This window comes from Aspergillus pseudotamarii (assembly GCF_009193445.1).
Source record: "Aspergillus pseudotamarii strain CBS 117625 unplaced genomic scaffold BDV38scaffold_107, whole genome shotgun sequence".
NCBI lineage: Eukaryota > Fungi > Ascomycota > Eurotiomycetes > Eurotiales > Aspergillaceae > Aspergillus > Aspergillus pseudotamarii.
The window spans coordinates 44,875-69,346 of record NW_022475121.1 but is presented as its reverse complement, the minus strand read 5'-3'; the positions used below and the strand labels follow the sequence as shown (position 1 = coordinate 69,346).

The window sequence follows — 24,472 nt, the reverse complement described above, 5'->3', positions numbered from 1 at the left end:
CTGTCTGGAGGTCAAATCCCTGTTCACACCTGTTGGTCTTCTGAGCCGCAGTCATCAAAATCGAGCCACCTGAAAGAAAAAACTCCGTGTGATACCCATGTACTTCCATGTCTGAAACCGATGACCAACACCCTCCACTGAAGTAAGAAAGCCGATAACCAAGGCAGCATGGTTTATCTGCCTACCTCCCAAGCTTGGCTCGACTTCCTTGATTGTGTGATCTCTGGAGAAATGCTCAAATGAAAGGATCGCAGTCTGGAACATCATTCTATGTAAACAGGTAAACCGGACCACGGTCTACAGTTTCCAGTCTCGTAAGTGATTTCAAGATCGTACAAAGGGAACGTCGCTGTAATAGTGGAACCGTTCACCTATGGTCGATGTAGTTCAAGCGTACGTCAGTAGTGGCACCGGATATCGAATGTTAATCTCGAAGCTTACTATCTTAGCAAATACTCGTAATACAATGATCCCTGCACTTGTGGCCATTCTGTCTTAGGGTGGCTCTTCAGTGAAGTTATGAGACAGCTCGCAAGTTTATAGAAGTGCTGCTCATATCCCTTGCCAGTCAGTGCCATTATCCATATGCCACTGGTGTCTTGCATTCCATCGCTTTGACCAATGATGCTCATAGATGGAGAAGTCATAATGCAATGCTTGAATCAAACTGATAGATGAGAGCTCGACTTGCAGCTGCACAAAGACTTTCAGATTTGGCACAGAAACTCACAGACTTTCTGCTGAGCCCATGAATTCCCACTACTTCTCCTCATTCCACCAGTTCCAATGGCCATTTGCTCCGACGAACTTGGCGATAACCCTGGTCAAAGCATTGAAAGCGCAAGGAAGCCTCATCTGCTGCGAATCTTTTCACTTCCCCCGTTTATCAGGTGGTCATAATCGCTTGTTACTAATACTCCAGTCCTCGATCGATGGCAGAAGCAGCAATGTCACTGTGTTGGCAGGTACAAGAGGACAAGGCACGTGCTTAACAAGTCAGGTGTCTCGTTCCCTATCACGAGCACATGTACTTCATCTATGAGCTTGATGACGCCAGATATCTTGCCACATATGAATACTTTGGCGTCCATGACATGACCGAGTCCATGGCCACGGCTGAGAGACCTTGTGCTCTTATGCATGAGTAAGAGAGTTGATAGTCCTCGGCAGCAGCAAAATATCATTCTAACCGGCGTGGGGTGTGGGCACGCTGTTCGCCAGACCCTATCCCGAGCCCTTCGATTGCACTGTGTTCTACTTCATCGCCACGACCCTGTTCTATTGTTCGTCTTAGGCAAACACACCTGATACCAAACTATAGCGTCACTATCAAATTCTTGTTCCTGAGCTTTGTTCGTAACCACAGGTGATGGTGGCAGAGGGCATTATTGACAACGATTGGACTGCCATGCCCTTTCAACGCGCCTTGAACCGCCATAGTTTCCTACTGGGCTCGAGAAGCTAAGAAACATGGATGACTATTCCTGGCAGGTATGAAAGTTTCAGCCGAGCCGAAGATTCAACGTTTTCTGCAGCCTGACGTGTCAATGACCATGTCTGGCAGTAGTTTAGAGCTAGCTTAACCAGTATATTGTGCGGCTGAATTGAAGTGCTCAAGCAAATTATAAACGCTAAGGTTGCACTGTGGCTCCCTAAAATCCTGTTTCTGTGACGCAATCTCTGGTCTGTTCTTGAACTACGCACACGTACAAAGTCTTATATCCGCGTTTACTAGTAGACATGTATGAAGTGGCAACTTATCCTTCAGTGGCAACATTATAATAAAGATGGAAACAGTACTTTGGCCCATCTTTGCGATACGTTGTGGGGCCTCGGAGGCTTCTCATTCCAGAGGATGATAGGAAGTTCATTGATCAATTTCTGATAGTATTGACGAAGTTCTAGTCGATACCTTTGGTAAAATACATTCAGGATAACCGTTGAACCTGTGTACACGGACGGAAGATCGTTCCATCCAATGCTCGTACTAGCCATGCCTGCGCACAACTAGACCGAGAACAGCTTGTATCAGTTGGTTCACCGGTGACATGATCAGGTTTAAAGCAGTGAGATATTAGGACCCAAGATGAGATACCTGGCAACCCTTCCGTATCAAAGGTAAATGATTTCTTTGACGAGCTGCTACCACGGGAGGTTGATGTCGATATACATCAGCTTCGATAAAAGTCTCCAGCAGGAGCTACACTTGACGGGAAATGTCTGAGTACTAACCAAGTAAACCAACTAACAGGGCCAAGGAGCCCAGCTGCCACGCGGCCTTACGGCATATGTCTCTCTTATTATTACTAATTGGAGGACCGAAAGTAGTCATGTGGCACTGCATGACAGGTCCATCAATAACAACTGAATATTATCAAGTTGGTTTACGCTAGTTGTGATTCCTTGAATAGGTGTGGGTTGGACAACTGCATGACGCAGCGACGCCGTGGGTTCTCTTGAGACGTGCGAGAGTGTGGTTGAAATTGCTCATCAAGATGTAGTGCAAGGCGTGGACGTAACTCACTCATATAAACCGGCACTTTTCAAAATACTCCCAAAGTAGCTATCAGGATTGATATAGCTTAAGAATCTAGAAAGGAATCAAAAGAGTGTATAAGTAGATTTCGTACGGTTTGTCCAGCCACAAAGCCAATATTGGATGCTTTGATGCCGCAAAATGGGAAGATGTCGCCTGCAGTAGGTCATGATTCAAAAGTACTTCGATTGCACATGAGTCATTTAAATGTGCAGAACTACTGCAGCCTCACAAATGACAAGCACTGGAATTCATTGGAGCCCAATATCATTGGGCCATGGACAGCTCTCGTCCGATGGCTCATTTACAGGGTGCGAGCATCTGCAGGGTTTCATAGCAAAACAGACTATTGGACTACAGCCGTTGTTAACGTCGTCTGGGTGGACCAGTGGCTGTTACACGGCTATGACAGAATGATTCTCGTATGAACCTAAGTCAAAGCTCAACCATGATCAAGGCTTGGAGGTCACAATAAGGCATAACTCTTATGCATCGCACTGGGCTCTGGCGATCAGACAGAACTACATAAGATTGTCAAGAGCAGAATTTGAGGTATGATTAATTTACTGGTGAAACCCTCCAAGTACTATTTGGTAAGCAACGTAGATATGTCCATGAGAATAAATTCCAGGCATGTTAGTCAGATTGTCTATTCCAACTGCGATGGTGATGGCTGACCTTCTTTCCAGGCGCAGTGTCTAATTTTTGGGTCAGAGGGGAGGATTGTTTCGCTCATTACCTGTAGTGCAGGAGCCTCCCTACCTGACAAGAAATGGCTTCCCAATACAAGCATTGAAAAACATTGAAATCAGGTTTGCATGGGGGAGAAGGTTATACAACAGCGGGGAATTCCCGGTGGCCGACCACCATATCACACAAGGAGCCACTGCAGATATCCTTGGTGTAAGTTCCAGTTTGCGGAGCGACCGGTCTATTGCTAAACGTGGGCAGTCTAAACCGACCTGCTATCGGCTCTGGTAGTCTCATTGGTGTCAAGCCCCGCCCAGTGAGACAGCAGCTAGCACGATGGCTGTTCTGTGCCGTTTCGAGTATCAATCTCTTCCTATAGAGGCAATGATAAGATGCTCAGTACCCCAAGGTTAAGTGTTTTAGAGGGCCTTCAGTCTGTAAATTTTATTTGCTGCCTAGTGGGCTTGATTGATCCGCATGGTCTTGTAGAACATTCGAATATACTCAAGCACGGAACTTGCGCGATAGTTTGACCCAGAACTTGTATTGAGCTAAACATGCTCAGAACGGCAATTAGCTGTTTGGCCAGGCTATCCTTGACTGGCACAGTTTCCTGACTCCAATGACGTGGTGTATTCAACCTTGGCTCGGCTTAACTGGGATCCTCACGCTTCTTCTATATCTCGGATGCCACACTGGAGAGGGTAGTTGTCCTTCGCCAGAACCACAACTCACAATGGCCTCGAAACAACCGAAGATTTTGCCTAGAGGACCAGTAACGCACTCATTGGAAGAAGGTCTCTTAGTATCTGCACGAAAAAAAACTGGGACGGCGTGCAATGAGTGCCGGATAGCAAGGGCAAAGGTAACTGAATTGCAGTCTCTCAGCGAATTGCTGATCTTCTAGTCGTTGAAATACTCTAACAGATACGCTACCAGTGCGATGGGCTAAGACCGTCATGCTCTTCATGTATTCAGTTTTCAAGATCGTGTCAATACGGGCCTGATCGACGAAATAGAGACGCTCTAAGAGACACTATTGATAAGCTGGAAGATATGAATAGACGTCTGAAGGACACAAATCAGCAGCTAAGATCTGAGCTTTATTCTATAGCCTCTAGGGACGCAGTATCTAGCGACTATTCCATTACGCAGCATACCAAAGCAACGACCAATATTTTATTCGATACCGATTATGGAAAGATTCCAACTGAAAACTTTACTCGCAATGCGGCAGCAGCTTTTTTCTCTGGAATCGCCCCCCTATTCTACATAATACTGCCAGACGACTGCGACCGCCTTATACATAGAATATATCAAGAGAAACTCAATATTGAACAATGCGAGATCTGCGAGCTGTGCGCTATTGCTGCAGTGGGATGCCGATATAACAGTGCACGGGTCCCGAATGAGTATACGGATATATTCTGGCAGCAAGCTTTGCTTCTACTATATGATGTAATAGGCGAGGCTGATGTACGGGCGTTGCGGATCCTCCTCTGCTTAGGAATCTATTTGATACTGGATAAAAGTATCAGTGCAAGGACTATGATTGGTAAGATACACACCAAAGTTCTCGAGAAAACTGTCTAAGTGATCTGCAGTGTCTGGTATCAACTTGGCCCGATGGTGTATGCCGGACCAAGACTCCGATCGCCGTAGGAAGTTAGAGTGGGACGGCCTCTTCCAAACTTTAGCTACTATTGAATGGTACCTAACTGCTAGGTCTCGGGATATTTCGTTATACTAACTCCAGATCAGTTGGCTTTCATTCGCTCTTGGCGCCGAACACAGTTTAACTAAGGAGGATACTCAGGTAGTAGAATCACTACTCATGAACATACTATTTCTACTAATAATACTAGTATATTGCGGAAAGCGATATATCAAAGGAAAATATCAATCTCTCAGAAACAGTTGACGATGCCACAGCAGCGATGATCTATTCGCAGATGTGGAAAACCTCATTCATATCAGGAGAATTATATAAACAAATACGATCAACTCCAAGTTTGTCATGGAACAAATTTGAATATATCTCATCTGGACTGGACAAATGGCGTCAAGAGCTCCCTGCCAGTTTACAACTACAGGTCCTTACTTCATATAATAGTGGACAATCTCCTGCACGCAAGCAAAGACTTCTCCTAGTCCATATGGTTTATCTCGAGAGCCGAATACTCCTTTTCCATCATTTCTTACAAAAGAATACAGAGTCAAAATTACTACAAATGAGGACAAGCACCCGCCAAACCTACACGGCATTTGCCCATCAACTAACTGGGATGATTTCTGCTATTTACCAGAATAAGTGGCCATTTATGCGAAGTTGGCTTGTTATGTAAGTACCTAGTTCGATTCATAGATCTTAAGGGATGCTTACCAAGTCCGATTTCAGTCATGCATCGTTTCATTGCAGCATTGCAATGCTTTCTATTATATGCCAGTGCCATATTACCGGAGAGAGTATTGACAAAGTAAGAGACACCTGGACTGATGTTAAATCTTGTATGGAGGTATTGTCATACTGCAGCACGGTGGATAGTGCCGCTGCTAGACTCGCTTATATTGTCCGTTCTTCATGTACAAGTCTATACCGGATAACCAACCACTCGCAAGAGACACCTATACCACGACAAGAGCTTATGAGTATAGGGGCAATTCTCAATGACGAGGTTCCAGATCGGAGATGTCTTGTCGAGACGACGGAGGAAATCGTTCACCGAATGGCATTGGGCATCTTTAGTGGCAGTTGATTATGTCGAACGTGGGGTTTTTTCCTCCAACCGACGCAATATTGATGAGACTTAGACTTATACTACCAAACGCGGCGATGCGAATGTAGAAAGTTTGGGGGAGGGGGGTTAGGGTAATATATATGGAACAAAGCTCTTCCAGTCAGCTATCAACGGTCATATTAAGATCCAAATTTATGGTGTTTGGTAAGGGCAGGTGGGGTGGCCGCACGGACTGGGATTTAGGTGACGATCTAGCTTCAGCCAGCCTGGGTAAGCTAGTTTGTTTTTATATACTAAACTGCGAGTAGCTAGCGTTTGCCTGGTGATCAATGCGTCGTACTGCAGTGCAAATCTTCTGTAGTAGTCCGCAGGTACTCAATAACAAGGGTTCCTTCCACAGAAGTGGTGACCAGCAGTTTCAGTTTATGCTTGCCAGATCATCACAATTCGTCCTAGCAGACTAATCTCTGGCTAGACTGTCAGATTTGGACAGAATGTTGCTAAGAGGACAATTTGCTAAGATTTTCTATTATCAAGACACAAGTCTCTACCGCCAGAAGCAAGCGGCCTATTGATGGCACCTAATTGCCAATATAGTGAAGTCATGGCACGTCTTTTGAAGAAAGACATGGCCCTTCAGTTGACACTATTTGAGGCAGCTCAGTCATCTACCCTAACGTTCTCCCCACTGGAAATTTTCGTTAATGAAGTACCATCTGCAGAACCACTTGAGGTTTAACGCATAGCATTATGGTCCGAGGCCTAACGACTCTGGCACTGCAGGTCAATGACATTAGAGTAGACAGCAGAATGATGGCTAGGAACTTTAGTGTCATTGTCGCTGATCTCATTGTTTGGCCAGTGATGTTACATGATGGATTTCTCGCAAACAAAATCAAGCTGCAAACTTATTGTACGTACAATCACACCCACACTTGATGGGTAGAAACTAATAAGTTGAGTAACCGACGAATAGTATCACCAAGGCTTGCAGTTTCGCTTTGTATGACACTTCTAGTTGTCACCCTATCGATGTTGTGCTCATACCCCTGAGGCTCTCCAGTGCCAAGTACCATACGTCGGACATTGTCATATAAAGGTTGTAGACTAGTAAGGAGGCGATGAGCAGCAACGTCGGCAGATCCACAGAATTGAAGCACGGTGAAACAGGAGTCAACATATGCAATGGACTCCGCGACACCCTCCATCCCAGTTGGACTGTAATAATTTTGGCAAGCACTAATAAGCAGCATTATACTTGCATCAAACGTTGCTTGGCTACAGTTCTAAGATTAGTTGTAGAAGGAGAGAGTTGGGTGAGATGTCCACTCACATTGCTAACCAACATCGTGTCATGAGTGCCTCTTGACCGTGAAGAAGAGATATGAGGCGGGAAAGTTGAATAGCATATTGCGTGTACTTAACGTAAGCTGGTTTGGGCATATCGTTGAAGAAATCTGCGATACAAGTCCCATTGTTCAGGCTACGTGCATGCCAGTGTGCTTTGATATAATGACAGTATAGCAGGAGATAAGTGTCGAGAAAGAATGCATGCATGAGGTATAATGACTTTTCTTGTATGAAGGTGAGCATCCCGTTCGAATGGCGGAGTATAGACACATGCAACTCAGGTGGAAGATCTTGGTACAAGTTATCGAGATGCGTTGCTATTGTATTTGCATATTCCCACGAGCACTGCTCAGGTACACAGATCTGTTTGTAAATATTGGACGCGACCAAGCTTATTTTTGCCATCTGTGTCTGGATCTTGTAATCAGTCCGAATTTCATGGTCCAAGCCCAGCTGGCCTGGACTTTGAAGGGTATGAATCTGTTCCTGTATCAGCAAGCATAATCTACAGAAAACAGATATACGGTTTTCAACTATACTAATTCGACTTCGTCTGCATGCACATCAGACAAGTAACCGAGCGAGTATGAGAGCCATCTAAAAGAGACCTGTGGTTAGCTGTGGCGGAGTAGTAGGTTGAAGGCTGTAATGGCTTACCCTTCCAGGAATATCACTGTTTGTAGTACTCTTCTGTATTCGATGAGAGAGTATTCGCCCGTGGAAGCTCGTGTGATATCTGCTTTGGGAACTCGTCTGGCGATATTCAATGCAGACACTTAAAAGAACACGTCAGAAGGATGTTGAATAAAACCGAGCGTAAGACGTCGCACTTAACAGTAGTCTCGCGTTTGTAGTCTTGTCCATCATAGCACTCAGAGACAAACAGATAAAAACACGCATTCCTTGTATGGTGCTCGTCTGAGCTAATCCTTCCAACTCACTAGTAGCCATGTAAAAAAAAGCTGTTCTAACTTCATCTGCCACCTTACCCACTTCGTAATGACACCCAATCGCTGCGATGGCACAGAGCTCACACACGTCAGCTTTCGATCCCTCCCCCTTACAATACACCCGTTCAAGCAACGACTCTGCGTCTTGTCGTGTGATAATGTAGAACAAAGTTCCGGCACAGCGAAAGAATGCGTTTAAAGCAGTCCAAGCAAACTGCTCCTGTGGCAGTACAGCTAATCTGGCTCCTGCATCGAAAGCCGAAGCTATCTTGGTATTGTCTAACGTTGGATGAGTAGCGGTGGCGTTGTAAAACACCTGCGTGATATCTCTGACCTCAGCAAGGCTCTCATGAGTTTGTAGCGTAGGTCTTGTTTGCTGCTGTGAAGGAATCTGTTCAAGCTCTAGAGTCCTATGTATGGCTTCCGGAGAGTTATTACAGGACAAATTTTGGACAAGTCGCTCAAGGTATTGGTTTCTCTGCTCGAGTGCCACAATCCGGGCATTCCATTGCTCCTTCGTTCTCCGGTCGTATCCTGAATAAGCACACTGAATCTGGAGGTTTTGGCAACTCGAACAAGCAGGCTTCAGCCCGTCACACTATTAAAACAGACGATTAGTATCCGCACATATCTATATGACATATGATAGGCACTACCTTGGTGCGCCTTGTACGGCATGCATCGCAAGATGGTCCTGCCCTCTTTTGGACTCCCCTCTGTTGGCTGGAATCTGTTCCAGTGAGGGATAGTGGGCCCTTTGGAACAAGTTGTCGTTTCATTGCAGTCTGGGAATAGTGGGTTTCGTGTTGGCAAAAAGGAAAGATTCTTCTTCAATGGTATAAGGCCGGACTCTATGCTGCCTCGTCTCGGTTTTATATTGGGAAAGACCCGTGACTTGGACAGAATTGCTCCTTGAGGCAGTATTGTTCCGGGACGATAAAAGTGGGTCATGTAGTACACCTCGTATCTCTTATTGCTGGATCTCATCCATCTAGCGAATAGTTTGTGGCTTTTAGATGAACAGCCACTAGATTATTGTCATGATAGGCTTACCGACGGCTTGTTTTGCCGCCACCAATTCAGAATCCTTATCGCCTTGCAGTCTAGACTGAGATGTTTGCCACAACGATGTTCTACAAAACAACTTTATGTGGAGATGCCCTGGTATCTTGGCTTCCTAGTTTGGTCCAACGTTGATAGCGGCCGCCGAAGGACGACGGGTGAGCGACACCTATAGTACCACCACATCTCCATTTTCATATATAGATAGAGGCTCTAAGGTCTTAATCCCCATATTTTGCCATATCCCCTATGACGTTATTAACAAGCTCATTGGCCTTCATCTTGAACCGTTGACCGGTTATTCGTTTTTGCAAGTGACAATGGGTCCGCGGCAATATAAGCTCAATAGGTAGGATGGCGCAGGTATAGGAATAAATTAACAGCCTGCCTTGTGTTCGGAAAATGCGGACTGCAATGAGATAGGTTGTCTTAGGCTTGGCCACTGATCAAGGAAAAAGGGGTAGAGGAGTGAATCAAGGTTGTTCTGAAACTCAAGTCTAACGACGATATACAATCTATTGGTTGTAGTAATATGGGTTGTATCGCGCATCACAACGCACAGGGTTGCAGGACCACCGGGCTGAACTCATCCTCGTTCCACTGCACGTTGAAGTTTAGGTTGTTTCACATAGCAAATCGTAGCATGGCGACTTCGCCAACGGAAGATACTTGGTAAACCTCGTATGATGCGATGCAGAAAGGCAATGTAGGTCGCACCGCGAGGTTGATCAACCACAGAAATGCCGCTTTACCTGAAGAACATGTGATAAACCAGCGTCGAACCAAATCCTATGGAAAATTTTCTGAAGCTACAAGTAAAGATTTATTGGTGGGTATGTATGGTTGGTTCATCCGATTGTCGGGGATATCTTCACTTTTGCCTTTTGTGACACGGAATGCGGTGATCCAATAATGCCTGTGACCTCCGTTGGCTTATTTCTTTGCGTGACCGTCCAGGGCAAGAAACAGAACCAACACACGTAGAGATATTCCAGGATGCTATAGTTTAGCTTGTATTGATCTTTCGTTGTACCAGATCATGGTACACTTACTAACACGTTTTGTCAGGAGTACTGCTGTCCAGTGAGTAGAACTCTTGTGAATGGGTTAGCCACTTAGGGTAGACCATGAAATTAGACTACTATGGGAATCTGGGTAACCTTCTGGTCAGAAAAGACCTTGACGTCTGTATATCAAATAGTTTGAAAAGCTAGGATAGATAGTTTATTTTGCCTGTCCAGCTATTTGTAAAGTGTAAAAGTTTGAAATTGAAAAGTTCTCATACCAATTACCGTATTATAATCTCGCAATTCAATTCCTATCAAAATTCGCATATCTCCATGGGGCATAGAAAATTGACCCGCGATACAAGTACAAAAGATCCGTAACAAAATTCTTGTTTACCCTTGCAAAATCTAAACTGGTGACGGCACCTCGGCTGACTTGATAGGGTGCGGATAATTTATGCGAGCAAATAATAACATAGAAACATGTCAATTAAGATGGCCCTTTGCGGAGAAGAGATTGTCCCCATCCATCATTGTGCATGGTGGCGGTGGCGCAGATCCCAGAGCCTTCAAGTAGGCGAAGGCCATAAAGCGAATCAATACACCTGTCTCACGGTATATACCTTTCTCAATATATCCTCGGGAATGTGACTGGTAGCTAGCTCGCCACCTTCGATCTTCTATCTTGCAAGGATAGAACTACCACCAAATCTTTTCTAAGCCTACAGCACGAGAGTATTTGGACCACCAAAATGATCCCCACGCTATAATATAGAATTTGCTACATCCCAATCATTCTCAAGAGAGAAGAAACTACAGGAATCGAGTCAGAACACTAGTTGACCGATACATTGTGTGTGGGACTTGGATCTGATGTAAGATTTTGTGTCCTTGTTCGTAGCGTCATGTTCTCAAGCTAGGCTTTATTTGAGGGAGATGACGTATCATAATTGAAGGCCTTGATTATTGGTCACGAGAGTAACCCTAGTTGTCTATGAATGTGCGCAGTTATAATTCTTCCAGGTTCGCTCATGTCCTGCTTTACTTTAAAGTAACCCTATGCTTGATGCTGCATGGGACAGTGATCTAGCCCAGGTGATTCGCTCGCGTATCGTTGCACATCTTCTGGTACACATATCATCTCCGATCTAAACATTAAACAGAGACTGGAGGGAGAATAACCCGAAAGCAATACGTGAGGCACCGTTAGGGTGCATTTGTAATAGTACAGCGGTAACCTTGTTTCATTTAGGAGACATCTCAACATATATCACCCTTTGTTGTGTTTCTGTCATGAGTCTTTAAACCAACTTTGTTTCACTATTTGGATGCTGTTTGATGCCTACACCATGTCGAATGACGCTTCAGCATAAACCATAGGATTATCTCCGCGGTGCAAATCTTCATCACTATTGTTTCCAATGCAGACTAGCCAACTTCAATTGTCTTGTCTGCGTTGAGTCTCCGAGCCGCGAGTTGCTTTTCACCTGTAAACACTTGTGTGCATGTCAATGGGAATGTGCGGTATCACCTCTTAACACCAGCTGCGCTTTCTGTCAAGATTAACTGTCGCTTCAACGGTAGTCATTCACCGGCCTAGCCATGCCTAATGGCAGCCCTTATTGATTGATTCAACTATTGTTTCAATGTTAATCATCCACCGGTTAGTCTAGACCAAATAGGAGCCTTAGATAGCTAGAATATTAATTTGGTAGAACCTATAATTCACAATACAACATCATGAATTTTCATGCTTAGTCCTCACGCGAGTGTATTTCCATAGTCCAAAGTCTAGGCGTAGCCAAACCTTTCTTTGCGTACATCCCCAAGCCCTCTCATAATTCAAGCGCTGGCCTTGCTCACAAGACCAGATTTACGTTCCTACATTGGATTGCTATGTAACTGTTCCTATTTGCTATGGTGTCTGTTGAACCGCCTTTGTTAGATCTCACCTACAGCCTTGCCTGCCCAGTTGAAAGCAAGCCCCATGAAGGCTTTGCCTGCTGCTTGAAGGTTTCTCGGACCGACAGAAACTCAAAGATTAGTTGCTCATCAGCTGGCGAGACGGATTGGGATTGCTTCTCGAAACTCTACAAGCAACATCTCAAATGCCGGACCGAGAAGCCGTTGGCTTATCTTTCGAGACGATAAATAGCACTAGCATCATCTTGTTGTCCACCTTTAGTACCATTCATTGTCATTCGGGTATTATCTCAAGTTCTCAACTACGTCGCATCTACACTCCAAAATGCCAGCGGTACAGTATTCAGAGCCAGCGAACGCTGGTGAGGCATATCCCACCTTGCCCCTTCCCCGAAGGGAGAAACTATGGGTGCGGACTAGTTCTAACGTACTGTGCTCTGCAAGCTGTCTGATGGGTCCGGCTCAGAAGAGAGGAAACTCTTGAAAGCTGCCCTTGCGGAGATGGAATGCACCGTCACCGAGATCACAAGCATTATTAACGGCAAAAGCATCCTCGCTGGCCACAAGAGCAAACAAGTCAACCCCTAGAACCGATATACTAGTTATCAAGTGCGTTGGCATGGGTCGTTCGCCTGCTCGCACGAATAAGCACGTCACGTGCCACCGAGTGATAAATCACCTGACTGATATCTAACTTTCCGCCGACTTTCCAGCACTTTCCGACAACCTTCCATCACTTCCCACAAACTTTCCACTACTTGGCATCACTTCCCGACAAGGTTCTGCCTCTGCACACTTCTACTGCACCAAAGCTTTTTCAATATGAAATTTAAACAATATGATGTCTGTGATTTATTAGGTCGGCAGCGAACTAGTTTCGGTAAAGATAAGCTCCAGCTACTACATACGCATGATCTCTTTATACGACAAACCTATTTCCATACCTACAACCCATCTAGTAAGAGAGAGCATAATGTAGTTAGTCGTCGACTCCAAGCCATTCGGCAATTAAGTCCTTATATCTGGATCTTGGTGGCTACCAGCCTGACATTCTCCCATATAGCACGGCTCAAGGATTTTGATGAATGCATTAGGAGGATAGCGGATTGGAAGGATATCCATCCTATCCCTGGACACCTAGAAGGAAGGGCTCGTGCTATATTAGAAGGACTTGACGAGCAAAGGGACAGAATAATTCGGGGTACGACACAAGACTAGGGTGCTGGACCAAGCTAAACACCTATAGAAGGGCAAGAAATCGGGAGAAAGGTCAGCCAGAGAAATGTACCAAAGATAAATTGTATGTGGACTGCACTATTCTTCTACTCTATCTACTAATTTTCATAGCATTTCCAATGCAACTGGATACATTCAGCCTTGCTACAATTCCAATCAACAACAAAACAGACAAAAAGATTCAAGAGAAATGGAGATTCCTCCATGCTATTGATGCCATGTGCCAACCCGATGAAGCCAGCATCACGCCAGTGATGAGCGATGAGCAATTGAACGGTCTCCTTATGCAACCATTTGAGAAACCTATACTCTGGCGGAACTTTGCTCAGCAGTATCCTCTTCATGGCATACCGAGTTCGATTTCAGACTTCCTTCAAGAGCTTCGCCAGTTGGATATCGAATTTCTAGAAGTTCATAACTATGCTGAAAAGGTTACGAACTACAAACTATCTATGGATGATATTGTCCACCATTTTGAGGCGCTGCCAGAAACTCGGCCCCCGTTAAACTTCCTAGATATTCGCAACCAAATCCTCTCCCGTGTCCCAATACATGTAAACAAAGTTGATCTTCTTCGCTTGGCACTGCGACGACAGAAGGGATCAGTTGGGAAGGGCAACCCTTTAAGTGCTCTGCTGGACTATGCAGACCATGAATTCTTTCTCCTATCCAGCAGACACTCGATATCGCCTCTCCATGTGGATACTGCGGGACAGCTAACATATATTATTGGCATCTCCGGCTGTAAGACTTGGTACCTACCTCGCAAGCTGACCACTAAAACCTACGAGATTCTTGCAACATTTGGAAGCTCGATCCCAGAGACATATTCTGACGGCTGGGTGAAGATAGATATTATGCCTGGAGATCTACTGTAGCTGTCCCCACCCCAAATACACCATCATCTACTAATCCTGGCCAGAATCATGCCACCTGGATGTCCACATGCAGTCTTCACACCTGAGCACTCTCTCACCTTTGGGGGAAACTTTTATACCCTACCGCATCTTGGGTCCAGTCTCCGGGTACTGGCTTTACAGGCGAAGTTTAACTTTGTTTTCAGTAATGAATCTATAACGAAACAAGATTATTTGAACTTCCTTGTTATGTTGGAGGCATGTAAGGATACAATGGACTCTCAGCAAATGGCAAGCGTTGCTTCAAGTGGTATAGGATGGGGGATTACAGATCAGCATCAAACCCGGAAGGCTGTGTCCAATATTCGTTGGGATGGACAGGATTTCTGGGCGCTACAACAGAAATTACGACTATTGATCTGGGACATACAAACCAAAGGACAAGCAAAGTTTGACTAGGAGTTTCGGTTCTAGACTAGACCTTCAGCCACTGGACAATAAAACATTGAGTGTGAATCAGAGGAATTCTAGGGCGGCAGAGACAAGTGAGTAGTACAAGTACAGACTCACCTCTTGCATTTTTGTTGAAACCTGTCTCGGATATATCAGCACACTCGCCATCAACATTCAATCATACCGTAACAGATACAGATGCAGGGATAAGTGCAGCATAGGATCCTTCGACGTATTAAAGCCTAGCACACCTAACGCAAGTGTCTACTACTGGGAAGTTCCCTTTTTACCTTTGACCTCATTTGCCTCCTGGGCAAGAGGACCCTTTCCCAATAATACCCAATGCATGGTGAGTGATTTGGTTACCTTCGATACTGACATATTAAATTTCGGAGGCTTCTACGTAGTAGGATAATCTTTTTAACATGGTAGTTATATAAGGCAATCAAAGCATAGTTTTCAACTTTTCATATCCCGCTGTATTGTGTGGGAATTATGTAGTTATTCAGATCAGATCTTTAGATGCTTTAGATGAAACGGCTCAACTCCTTCTGGAAGTATAGGCTCAGGAATATCCATTATCTATCTACCTAGAAAGCCTAGTTAAGCTACCAGTGTATGTAGTCCTGGGCTGAACTCTGACTACCTGAGGCCTTCCTCGTAGACACTGCGTGCGTGGCCGAGTGAAAAACGCCAAGATTTCTCATTTTGACCGGTTTGTAGACTTAGGCTGCCGTACCCTAGGTGGCCGGTGTCCTGATATAGAGCACTATTGATTTAGATACATACAGTACTGGTTTGATACAGAATAGTTTCGTTTTGTCCTGGAACGAACGCGGAACGATGTGAGTGGAAGGGAAAAGTAAACGGGCCAAAAGGCTGGAGCTTCAACTTCATCTGCAAGGTCCCCTCTGTGATTGCCCCACTCTTAGTACGTATGCTTTTATTTTACTATTCCGCCCTGGACTGTGATCTCTGCATCTTCATGCTTACTTGTAACTTTCTATGTATATCATATCATGCATCACCTATACATTCATAGCCCCTTTTTCAAAATTTTGATTCCTTCTCTTCCACCGCCACTACACCTGCTCTTTGAAATGCTGTAGAAGGCCTTTCCAAATGTCCCTCCATATCTTTCCTACTATTACCCCACATATGCAGACACTTAGGTAACATGGACAGAGACACCTAGTAAGATCGGCCCACCTCCGGCAAGGCTTTTCGCTTCCGGAATGTAGTCTAACTGCAACTAATCTCAGCCGTACTAGTTTACATCAGAGGCAAGCATGGACTCCCCCAATGAACAGACAGCATGGAGGGGCCGAAGCGCAAGCTGTTTGTCTAGACCATCTTATGCGGGGCTTTCGCTACTCCTTCCAAAGAGATCAACCGGCGCTTGTCCGATCTTTTTTTTTTTATTTTTTATTTTCTTTTTCACATTTTTGCCATTACATCTTCCTTGAATCGTTGAGAAGATATCCACGTCGCACTCCTGGCAATATCAATATAATGTATCTTTGGAAGTATTAGTTTATTAGTAGATCTGCCATCGACTATGTTATTGTTCTTGTTTTCGTCATCACGAGCTTAGTCGAGACCAATCGGAAACGCCTATTAACGCAGACGGGGATTGTTAGAGTTATCACAAAACACACTAGGTAATTAGCCATATTATTCTCTGTGTATCAGTGACATAAGGATTATAGTTCTTAGTATAGGACGGCTAAGGAGGGCTGACCGAGGGTCGTTGTGGTCGAAAACTATTGGCGGGGTTCGTGGACGACAACAACCATCGTTGTTACTATAGCATCCGGTCTCCGGCTCAGAACCGCCCAATTGCAGGCGTTCTCGTCCTCCGTGCCACCGCTTAAGCTCGGATTTAAGAATCCACCAACGATCTTATCTGTGAATGATCGCCCCACCGGCCCCACCGCGACTCGAACATGGACGGGAGTGGACGTGATTGGAGATGTACTCTTACCCAATCTAGACTAACCCTATCAACCTTTGGTCTCCTAGTAGTTCCTTATTCTTATACCCCACGGCTGGAAGTTCGTCATAGGAATTCATCGACTACCAGCTCCTCTCATATCCATGATCTCCACACATGTCTATGACGTTATGTGAAAATGGAGCGGAATCTGGACAATCCGCGCTGGAATTGAGGGGTAGTAGCTCCATGCTCAGGTATAAAAACGCCCATTGAGATGTGATGAGATCTCTACTCTCACTCATTCATTATATCAGTTCATTTTCAAATCTGCTCAATTCACTTTACCCATCATCATGACGCTTCAGGACGGTGCTCGCTTTGACTTCATTGTTGTTGGCGGCGGCACTGCAGGTAATATTGTTGCCTGCCGCCTTGCGGAAAACCCCAATGCCAGAATTCTGGTGGTCGAAGCCGGTATTGGCAGCTCCAAGGATAATGAGGAGATCCGGACTCCCGGCCTCGCCATGGAGATCCGTGGCAGCCAATACGACTGGGCTTACAAGACCACTATGGTGAAGCGTGACGACTATGAGCGTATCGAGAAACCCAACACCCGTGGAAAGGCCCTGGGCGGCAGTTCATCCCTGAACTATTTCTCCTGGGTGCCTGGTTCGAAGGGTACTTTCGATATGTGGGAAGAGTACGGCGGGAAGGAGTGGACGTGGGATCCTCTTGTTCCCTACCTTCGGAAGAGTGTGACTTACCACGATGATGCGGGCTTGTACCCACCGGAACTCAAGAAGATCGGAAGCGGTGGTCCCATCCCGATTGCTCATGCCGATCTCATCCCTGAGATGAAGGGTTTCCGTGACCTCCTGACCAGAGCCTGGAAATCTACCGGCCAGCCCGTCACCGAGAATATCTTTGATGGTGAGATGCATGGCCTGGTACACAGTGTCAACACGATCTATAAGGGCCGTCGCTCGGGTAGCTTCCTTGCCGTCGCGGATAAGCAGAACATTACCATCCTTCCCGAGGTGTACTCAAAGCGCCTCATTATTGACGATGCGGATCGCACTGCTAAGGGTGTGACGGTGATCACAGGTACTGGACAGGAACTGAGCTTTTATGCCACCCGTGAAGTGATCGTCTCTCAGGGTGTTTTTGAAACACCCAAGCTCCTAATGCTTAGTGGTATTGGGCCAGCTCCCGAGCTAGCTAAGCATAATATCCCTGTGATTGTCGACTCACGCCATGTCGGCCAGCACCTGTTGGATCACCCCGGTGTCCCCTTCGCGCTTCGTCTGAAGGATAGTTTCTCGATGGATAACCATGTTTTGCGCAAGGGTCCTCTGCAGAATCAGGTTTTGTCAGCTTATTCCAAGGGTCATGCTGGTCCTATGGGATCGCCCTTCCTCGAGTTGATCGGTTTCCCTCGCATCGACAAGTACTTGGAGAAGTCCCCTGAGTACCGCGAGGCAAAGGCTGCGAATGATGGCCTCGATCCCTTCTGTCCATATGGCCAACCCCATTTTGAGCTTGACTTCATCCCTCTGTTTGGTAGTGCCTTCCAGTGGCACTTTCCACACCCTAAGAAAGGCAGCTATATGACAGTTATGGTGGATCTGGTTCGTCCCGTTTCTGAGGGTGGTGAGGTTACACTGAACAGCGCCGATCCCCTCCAGCAGGCCAATATTAATCTGAATTATTTCAATAATGACCTTGACATTATTGCCATTCGCGAAGGAATCCGATTCGCCTACGATGTTCTCAAGAATGGTGACGGGTTCAAGGATATCGTCGAGGACGAGTATCCTTGGGAGATGCCGCTAGACGACGATGAAGCCATGAAGAGGACCGTCTTGGATCGTTCTCAGACCTCCTTCCACCCCTGTGGTACTGCCCGTCTGTCCAAGAACGTCCAGCAAGGTGTAGTGGATCCCAATCTGAAGGTCCACGGAATAAAGAACCTCCGTGTTATTGATGCTTCTGTCATCCCTGTTATTCCGGATTGCCGTATTCAAAACTCGGTTTACATGGTGGCTGAGAAAGGTGCCGACGCTATCAAGCGTGATCATGGAGACCTGTACCGTTAGGCTGGTGAACAGTCTTTTGAATGACCCATGTAGTTAAGTGCATGGAAGCAGAATTTTGCAATGTTCAATGCGATCCAGAGTTATGATTTAATGCCTTGTTCTACATTGATCTTCATGCATGTTGTTGTGAGAATCAGATAATTTCTTGGGGGTATCCGTTCAAACCTCCGACAAATTTAAACCTAGATAATGTTAAGCAGTATCATTGTATTTTTGGATTCCGAAATTAACCAAACTTCCAAGAAATAGGAGCCTAGTTGCAATCCGCTTTTGCCATAGCTTTGTACTAGGCATCGGCAACCTGTCAAATAGTAAATACTAAGTTTCCATATGTATCCTGAAGCACTTTTGGTTTCCTTCCGATTTCACTAGGTATGGCTTCGATAGACTTACACTCCCAGATTATCTCTTGCATATAATGTAGTATTATTTTAGCAAGAAGGGACTCTTGAAAAACGATTATTCTGACCTTGTCATAGTTGTGCTAGAGTTGACATCTCGGGAGCAGCCTTGACCTTCAGAGATTGACCATGACTCCGTAGAATGATTGGCGTATTCTTGACAGCGAGCGGTACGTTCCGGCGAGCGTCAGCGCTTCTGCTATGGAGTTAGCCAGGCCGTCCGTTCTGGTGTTTGAATCACCTAAGAAATTACGGCGCGTTGAAGAAGCGTGGGGTGCGCGGCCCGCTTACCGATTAAATCACATTTAATTTAAATTTAATTATGACTAACAGACCTCAAAATTTTATCAAATTCTGCTTCTAAATCTGTTTCAAGGCCATTGTTCAGAATGCCTAGGGCTATTGATCTATCGCGATATACGGGGATTATTATATCTCAATTTCAAGATGATATATCTGCAGATTCCATAGTGGAATATCTCTGGGAAACTTATCAGGTAAAAGTAACAGAGAAAGCAATTCGACGGCGGCTTCTTGAATGGGGAAAAGGTCGGCGTAACTTTCTACAGGACACCCCTGAGCTTCGTGCCCGGGTAGCTGGATTATACTACAACTTTGGTTTTTCTGATAAAGAGATTATTAATATTTTACAAAAGGAGGATTGCCCGATTACTTCCTGAAATCTTAGCTATCTGCACCGAAAGACGGGCTTGGAAAGAAGGGTCAATCTATCAAATCGGGAAGAAGCTGATGGAGCTCTTTTTGAAGCCATTCAAAAGGAGTTAGATAAGGGTGATATTGAAGGTCTAGAACGTGGTCATCTCTATTCATATTTTCAGATGTATGGGCTTAATGTTGCACGGTATAGCTAAATTTCTTTTATTGCAGCGATATTAAGTAATTAGTACTGACTATACTAATAGGGATCGTCTGTTTGCTACAATTCGGAAATTATATTCTTTAGATGTTACATGTCGTATAGACACTCAACAGTATAAAGGAGCATATATGATCCCAGGTCCAAACTACCTCTGGTCTGTTGATGGATATTGTAAGCTACAATATTGGGAATCGGGGTATACGCAGTAATTGATGCATACTCTCGTTATATTATATGGATACATGTTGGTGCATCCAACCAGACTGCCGATTACATCGGTTGCATTGCCGCCTTCCCCACCCATCCATCTCCATGAATTTCAGGATTCAGCCGTCCAGTAAAACTGAAAACAATAGGATATAATTCGCGCTCTACACGGTTATAGTTGAAGCTCAGCTAGAGGCTGAAACAGTCAGTGTTGCAGGCAGACACTTACTCGGTGCGAAGTTAGCTTCCACCACGGCGCCAAAGTTGGGGCAGTGCCTGATTGATCAATGGTACCCACTAGTAGCAATGCAAAGAATCATTAGTCACCTACGCGCTGTTGGACTGTACCGAAGCAGAAGAGCCCTTCTCGGGCATCACCAATAAGTTCTTTTGACAAACTGAAGCGTGACTGAAGCCATTTCGACATGCTATTATTGTTGGGTGTCAAAAGTTGTACGATGAGGCAGGTACTCCGACAGATTTACTGAGGCATCTGTTAGCTTCACTCGTCTCTCCCAAAGGCCTTGCCCTCTCTATGCAGCACAGTTGTGGCTTTTGACAAGGTATGGTTGTCTACTTCGCTGTCTTGATCGGAAGCATCCGATGATCTCATTGGCTGATAGCTTGCTTCTCACTAGACTGTATCGGGAATAGTCACATCCCAGTGCCGTGCCAAGGTTTACCAGCCCTTACTCAGGCTTCTTGACCTTCTTCTTCCAATACTATTGATATCATATTCTTCCGCCAGCTTACGGAGAGTAGCTATGCAATGAGCGCTATAAGGCCATTTATTTCTCGTTTGTCTACCTTTCTTCGCAAGAAACCGTTTCCCATGCCTTCTCCCGGGTCACCTTTACCGCCTGGCATACTCGTTGATGAAGAGATCTCTCCAGTATACGATTCCAAGTATTTCTACCCAGCGAAGCCTGGAGAGATATTCGCCGATCGTTACCAAACCCTGGTCAAGGTTGGCTGGGGTGTGTCTTCAACAGTATGGCTCGCGCGTGATTTGCAAGTGTAGCCTTCAATAATTGCTGTTCTCTTCGAAGCTTTCTCTATCTCTAACAAGTATACAGGCATATCAAAGGGTCAGAGCTCGTCTTGGCACTGAAAATCATTAATAACAATGCAAGTTCCGCTGATCATGAGCGCAAGGTTGAAGAGTACATTTCCACAGCAAACCCATCACATCGCGGCCGTTCACTTATTAGGACTTTACTAGACTCGTTTAAAGTCAAAGGTCCAGAAGGTTCTTATTCGTGTCTTGTATATCCGCCTATGAGGGAGCCATTGTCAATGTATTAGCGGCGCTTTGACGATAAAAAGTTGCCACTGCCCCTTATTAAAACATACATTCGTGCTCTTCTTACGGGGCTTGAATATCTTCACAAAGAATGTAGGATAGTTCATGCAGGTAAATTCAATCCTTGGCCTTGCTTCCCGTCGGTGATACTGAGCTCAGGCGGCTGCCTAGATCTAAAGCTTGAAAATATCATGGTCACGCTCGAGGACCCAACCGTGCTTGCTGATTTCATAGATTCTCAACTTGAAAAAACCGATGGCTTTCAAAATTGATTCGACGGGACGACCAGTGTATCAGTCCCGTAATGACTTTGGGCCTCTCAAAAGCCTGAGAAGTATACCACAGCTTGTCGACTTTGGCTTGGCAACCAGACTTGAGAAAGACGATGACTGGGGCGTGTGGCCTATTCAGCCAGATTACTATCGGGCGCCAGAGGTAGTACTAGGTAATGGATGGCAAATGCCTGCGGATGTTTGGAACTTTGGTGTTCTGGTGTGTCCCATTGTTCTTTAAAGTTGTTGCATCCACTAATACCAGACCAGCTGTGGGATATGATCGAAGGCAAAGAACTATTTCGGCATATCTATAATCGACAAGGTCACTACGATGCTAAAATACACATCGCCGAAATGATAGCCTTACTTGGTCCACCTCCCCCTGATGTCATAGAAAGGTATCAATATATGCGAGAGTACTCGTGGCCCGAATCTGTTAAACGAGAAGACGGCAGAGTATGCGAGACCGCGGAGGAGTACTTTTGCGGGCCATTCTTTGACAATAATGGTATTACTGGGTTTCCTTTCCCCAATAAGTTATTCCCAGGCTTACGAAACATCCTAGGTCACTTTCTCTACGAAAATATGATCCCCGACCGGAAACTAGGCGACACAGTTTCCTTCCTTGAGGGAGAGGAGAGGGAAGCATTTCTGGATCTCGTCAAGGGAATGCTTGTCTGGCATCCAGATGCGAGGAAAACGGCAGGTGAACTGGTGAAGCATCCTTTTCTTCAACCAAAGCAAACAAGCGCCTGATTTCTGCGAGAGTTTGCTAGCGGAATGAGTCGGAATCGTGGTTGATCCCAGTTTGGCGGTGCCATCATGACCGGTGGAGGCGTAAACGTAATTGTTTTTGAATGACATCTAATATTGTCATCTTATCTGCTTTGATCGGAAAGTAATAGCATTATACCTTAAAATTGGATCCAAGACATCAATCACACTTTCATCAGGGTCATGGTTCTAAACGCTTTTGTGACTCAAATGAACATAACTTGCTGCTGAAGGGAGATTCGAATATTATGTTACTAAAGAGCTCTTTCAATGCAAGTCGTCGAACTAATTCGGTCTGTGGGAAGTTCAAAGAGGTGAAGCGGAACAATAAACTTCCGAATGCTCAATATCGTGACTTGAAGCTATTCCAAAGTCAACAAGTATTACGTCTGACGAGTTTCTCCTCTCATTACCCTTCTAGTCTTGTTGTTTGACTGCCGGGAAAGCCATAGTAAATCCGAAAAGAAGTAGGATATCAACTACAATATGGCTTAAGATGGTTGGCTTCTTGTTGGGCGAGACTAGCTTACCAATTTTCCGCACCCTGATCGATAATGTACACATAATCTAGTTCGAATGAATTGGACTGGGGAAAGGAACCAACTCCCACTTCTCAAGAAGATCCGGATCGTCACACAGTTGTTCGATCATTCGGAAAGTAGATTCATCATGAGGAGAGCTTGTCTGCCCTTGCGGATAATAGAAACGACACCATTTCCCTGGAAATGAAAGTCAGTAACTTCGTAAATCACATCCGTCATCCTACCAAACTTTGAGCCGTATGTTTCAAATGCCTCTACACACCATTTTCCCAATTGATTTCTGAGGTACCTATGTATGTCTTGCTCGTGGACGAGGGCCTTATTCTAGAGTATTTGAGATAGCAACTTTTCAAGCTTGGTTAACTTCGAGAATAAAATCTTCCAGCTTCGCTACCCAAAGATCAGGTAAAAGCAGCTATGTAGCACAGACAAACACAAGCTTTTGTCTAAGGAGCAAAGAGATCGATGCGACAAGTTCCTAGATGATGGCACGTAGGCTTGAAATGATTATATAAGGACAAAACAGGAATGACGTAACTCATGAATTCTCGCCCAATCAGAACCCAATACTGTGAACCAATCAGAATGCAGATCCGATTGAGCAGTCTCGTATATTGCTTGCTACGCTTCGCTCCGCTGCGCAAGTACTCAGTGACCCCCGACCCCCTTTTTAAAAGAGATTGGAAAATAAATACAGTAGGTTAGTTAGGAGCAATGAAGGCCCTCAACATTCAGGTGAATGTCCTTACGAAAGCTCAACATGCAAACCCACCCATCATCATACCCGAGAGCAAGAGCTCCATCTGTAGAAGCCGAGCAAGTCGGTTGGCAGTACTCATGCGGGAGCCAGAGTACTTTGACACCTTCAAGAATCACCCAGTCACCTAGTGAGGATACGGATACTCTGGTGTAGGACACATGTTGAATTGATTGGCAATTACTCCTAAAGGGCTGGACATCGAGGGAACCAATGTCGGTCTCTAGGCATGGGCCGTGCGTAGAGAAACTGATAGTTCTGACAGCAGCGTTTGTACCAAGGGACTGGAATTGCTTAGTGGACTTGACATCTCACAGCCGGACGGTTCTATCATAGGAGCCTGGGGCCAGTATCTGACCCTCTGGAGAGGAGGCCACAGAATTGACCTAAATTGCAAGGCCCTTGAGGACCTGGAGTTGTTTGCCGGACTTAGTATCCCATAGCCGGACAGTTCTATCACGAGAGCCTGAGGCCAGTATCTGGCCGTCTGGTGAGAAGG

The 24,472-nt window shown here is 45.3% G+C and overlaps 7 protein-coding genes across 7 annotated transcripts in view; 5 read left to right on the top strand and 2 right to left on the bottom strand.

Annotated features, from left to right (window-relative positions):
• Nucleotides 1-3,962: 3,962 nt before the first annotated feature.
• BDV38DRAFT_275881 (fungal specific transcription factor domain-containing protein) lies at nucleotides 3,963-4,819 on the top strand (the record flags this gene model as incomplete). Its single annotated transcript, XM_032058104.1, has 2 exons — nucleotides 3,963-4,023; nucleotides 4,341-4,819. The coding sequence occupies 2 exons, from the start codon at nucleotides 3,963-3,965 to the stop codon at nucleotides 4,817-4,819; spliced, it is 540 nt and encodes a 179-aa protein (XP_031907580.1).
• A 2,068-nt stretch (nucleotides 4,820-6,887) lies between these two features.
• BDV38DRAFT_288625 (uncharacterized protein) lies at nucleotides 6,888-9,043 on the bottom strand (the record flags this gene model as incomplete). Its single annotated transcript, XM_032061071.1, has 6 exons — nucleotides 6,888-7,242; nucleotides 7,298-7,794; nucleotides 7,854-7,911; nucleotides 7,972-8,089; nucleotides 8,379-8,862; nucleotides 8,921-9,043. 6 exons carry the CDS (start codon nucleotides 9,041-9,043, stop codon nucleotides 6,888-6,890), a joined length of 1,635 nt encoding a protein of 544 aa, XP_031907579.1.
• A 3,993-nt stretch (nucleotides 9,044-13,036) lies between these two features.
• Nucleotides 13,037-14,918, top strand: BDV38DRAFT_264206 (uncharacterized protein; the record flags this gene model as incomplete). The annotated part of the gene is made up of 2 exons (XM_032056259.1): nucleotides 13,037-14,366; nucleotides 14,415-14,918. Coding segments are annotated over exons 1-2 (1,145 nt in total), but the record flags the coding sequence as incomplete, so codon positions are not given.
• Nucleotides 13,079-13,474, top strand: BDV38DRAFT_275880 (uncharacterized protein; the record flags this gene model as incomplete). The annotated part of the gene is made up of 1 exon (XM_032058103.1): nucleotides 13,079-13,474. The coding sequence occupies one exon, from the start codon at nucleotides 13,079-13,081 to the stop codon at nucleotides 13,472-13,474; it is 396 nt and encodes a 131-aa protein (XP_031907578.1).
• Nucleotides 14,919-16,914: 1,996 nt separating the features above from the next.
• On the top strand, nucleotides 16,915-18,962 carry BDV38DRAFT_290080 (GMC family oxidoreductase). The gene has a single exon (XM_032061398.1). The coding sequence runs from the start codon at nucleotides 17,092-17,094 to the stop codon at nucleotides 18,832-18,834; it is 1,743 nt and encodes a 580-aa protein (XP_031907576.1). The 5' UTR covers nucleotides 16,915-17,091; the 3' UTR covers nucleotides 18,835-18,962.
• A 2,129-nt stretch (nucleotides 18,963-21,091) lies between these two features.
• On the top strand, nucleotides 21,092-23,359 carry BDV38DRAFT_290076 (putative protein kinase; the record flags this gene model as incomplete). Its single annotated transcript, XM_032061397.1, has 7 exons — nucleotides 21,092-21,326; nucleotides 21,392-21,588; nucleotides 21,628-21,736; nucleotides 21,797-21,819; nucleotides 21,860-22,117; nucleotides 22,168-22,408; nucleotides 22,466-23,359. The coding sequence occupies 7 exons, from the start codon at nucleotides 21,092-21,094 to the stop codon at nucleotides 22,654-22,656; spliced, it is 1,254 nt and encodes a 417-aa protein (XP_031907575.1). The 3' UTR covers nucleotides 22,657-23,359.
• An 872-nt stretch (nucleotides 23,360-24,231) lies between these two features.
• BDV38DRAFT_17261 (uncharacterized protein) overlaps nucleotides 24,232-24,472 on the bottom strand; it is a 4,980-nt gene continuing 4,739 nt past the window's right edge. The window contains exon 3 of the mRNA XM_032051959.1: nucleotides 24,232-24,472. This exon is cut by the window's right edge and continues 4 nt beyond it. Within this exon, the coding sequence (XP_031907574.1) occupies nucleotides 24,360-24,472 (113 nt within the window). The 3' untranslated portion in view covers nucleotides 24,232-24,359.

Bases quoted from the DNA above. Each gene is read 5' to 3' on its own strand.
- BDV38DRAFT_290080 (XM_032061398.1), top strand. From the start codon at position 17,092: ATGACGCTTCAGGACGGTGCTCGCTTTGACTTCATTGTTGTTGGCGGC.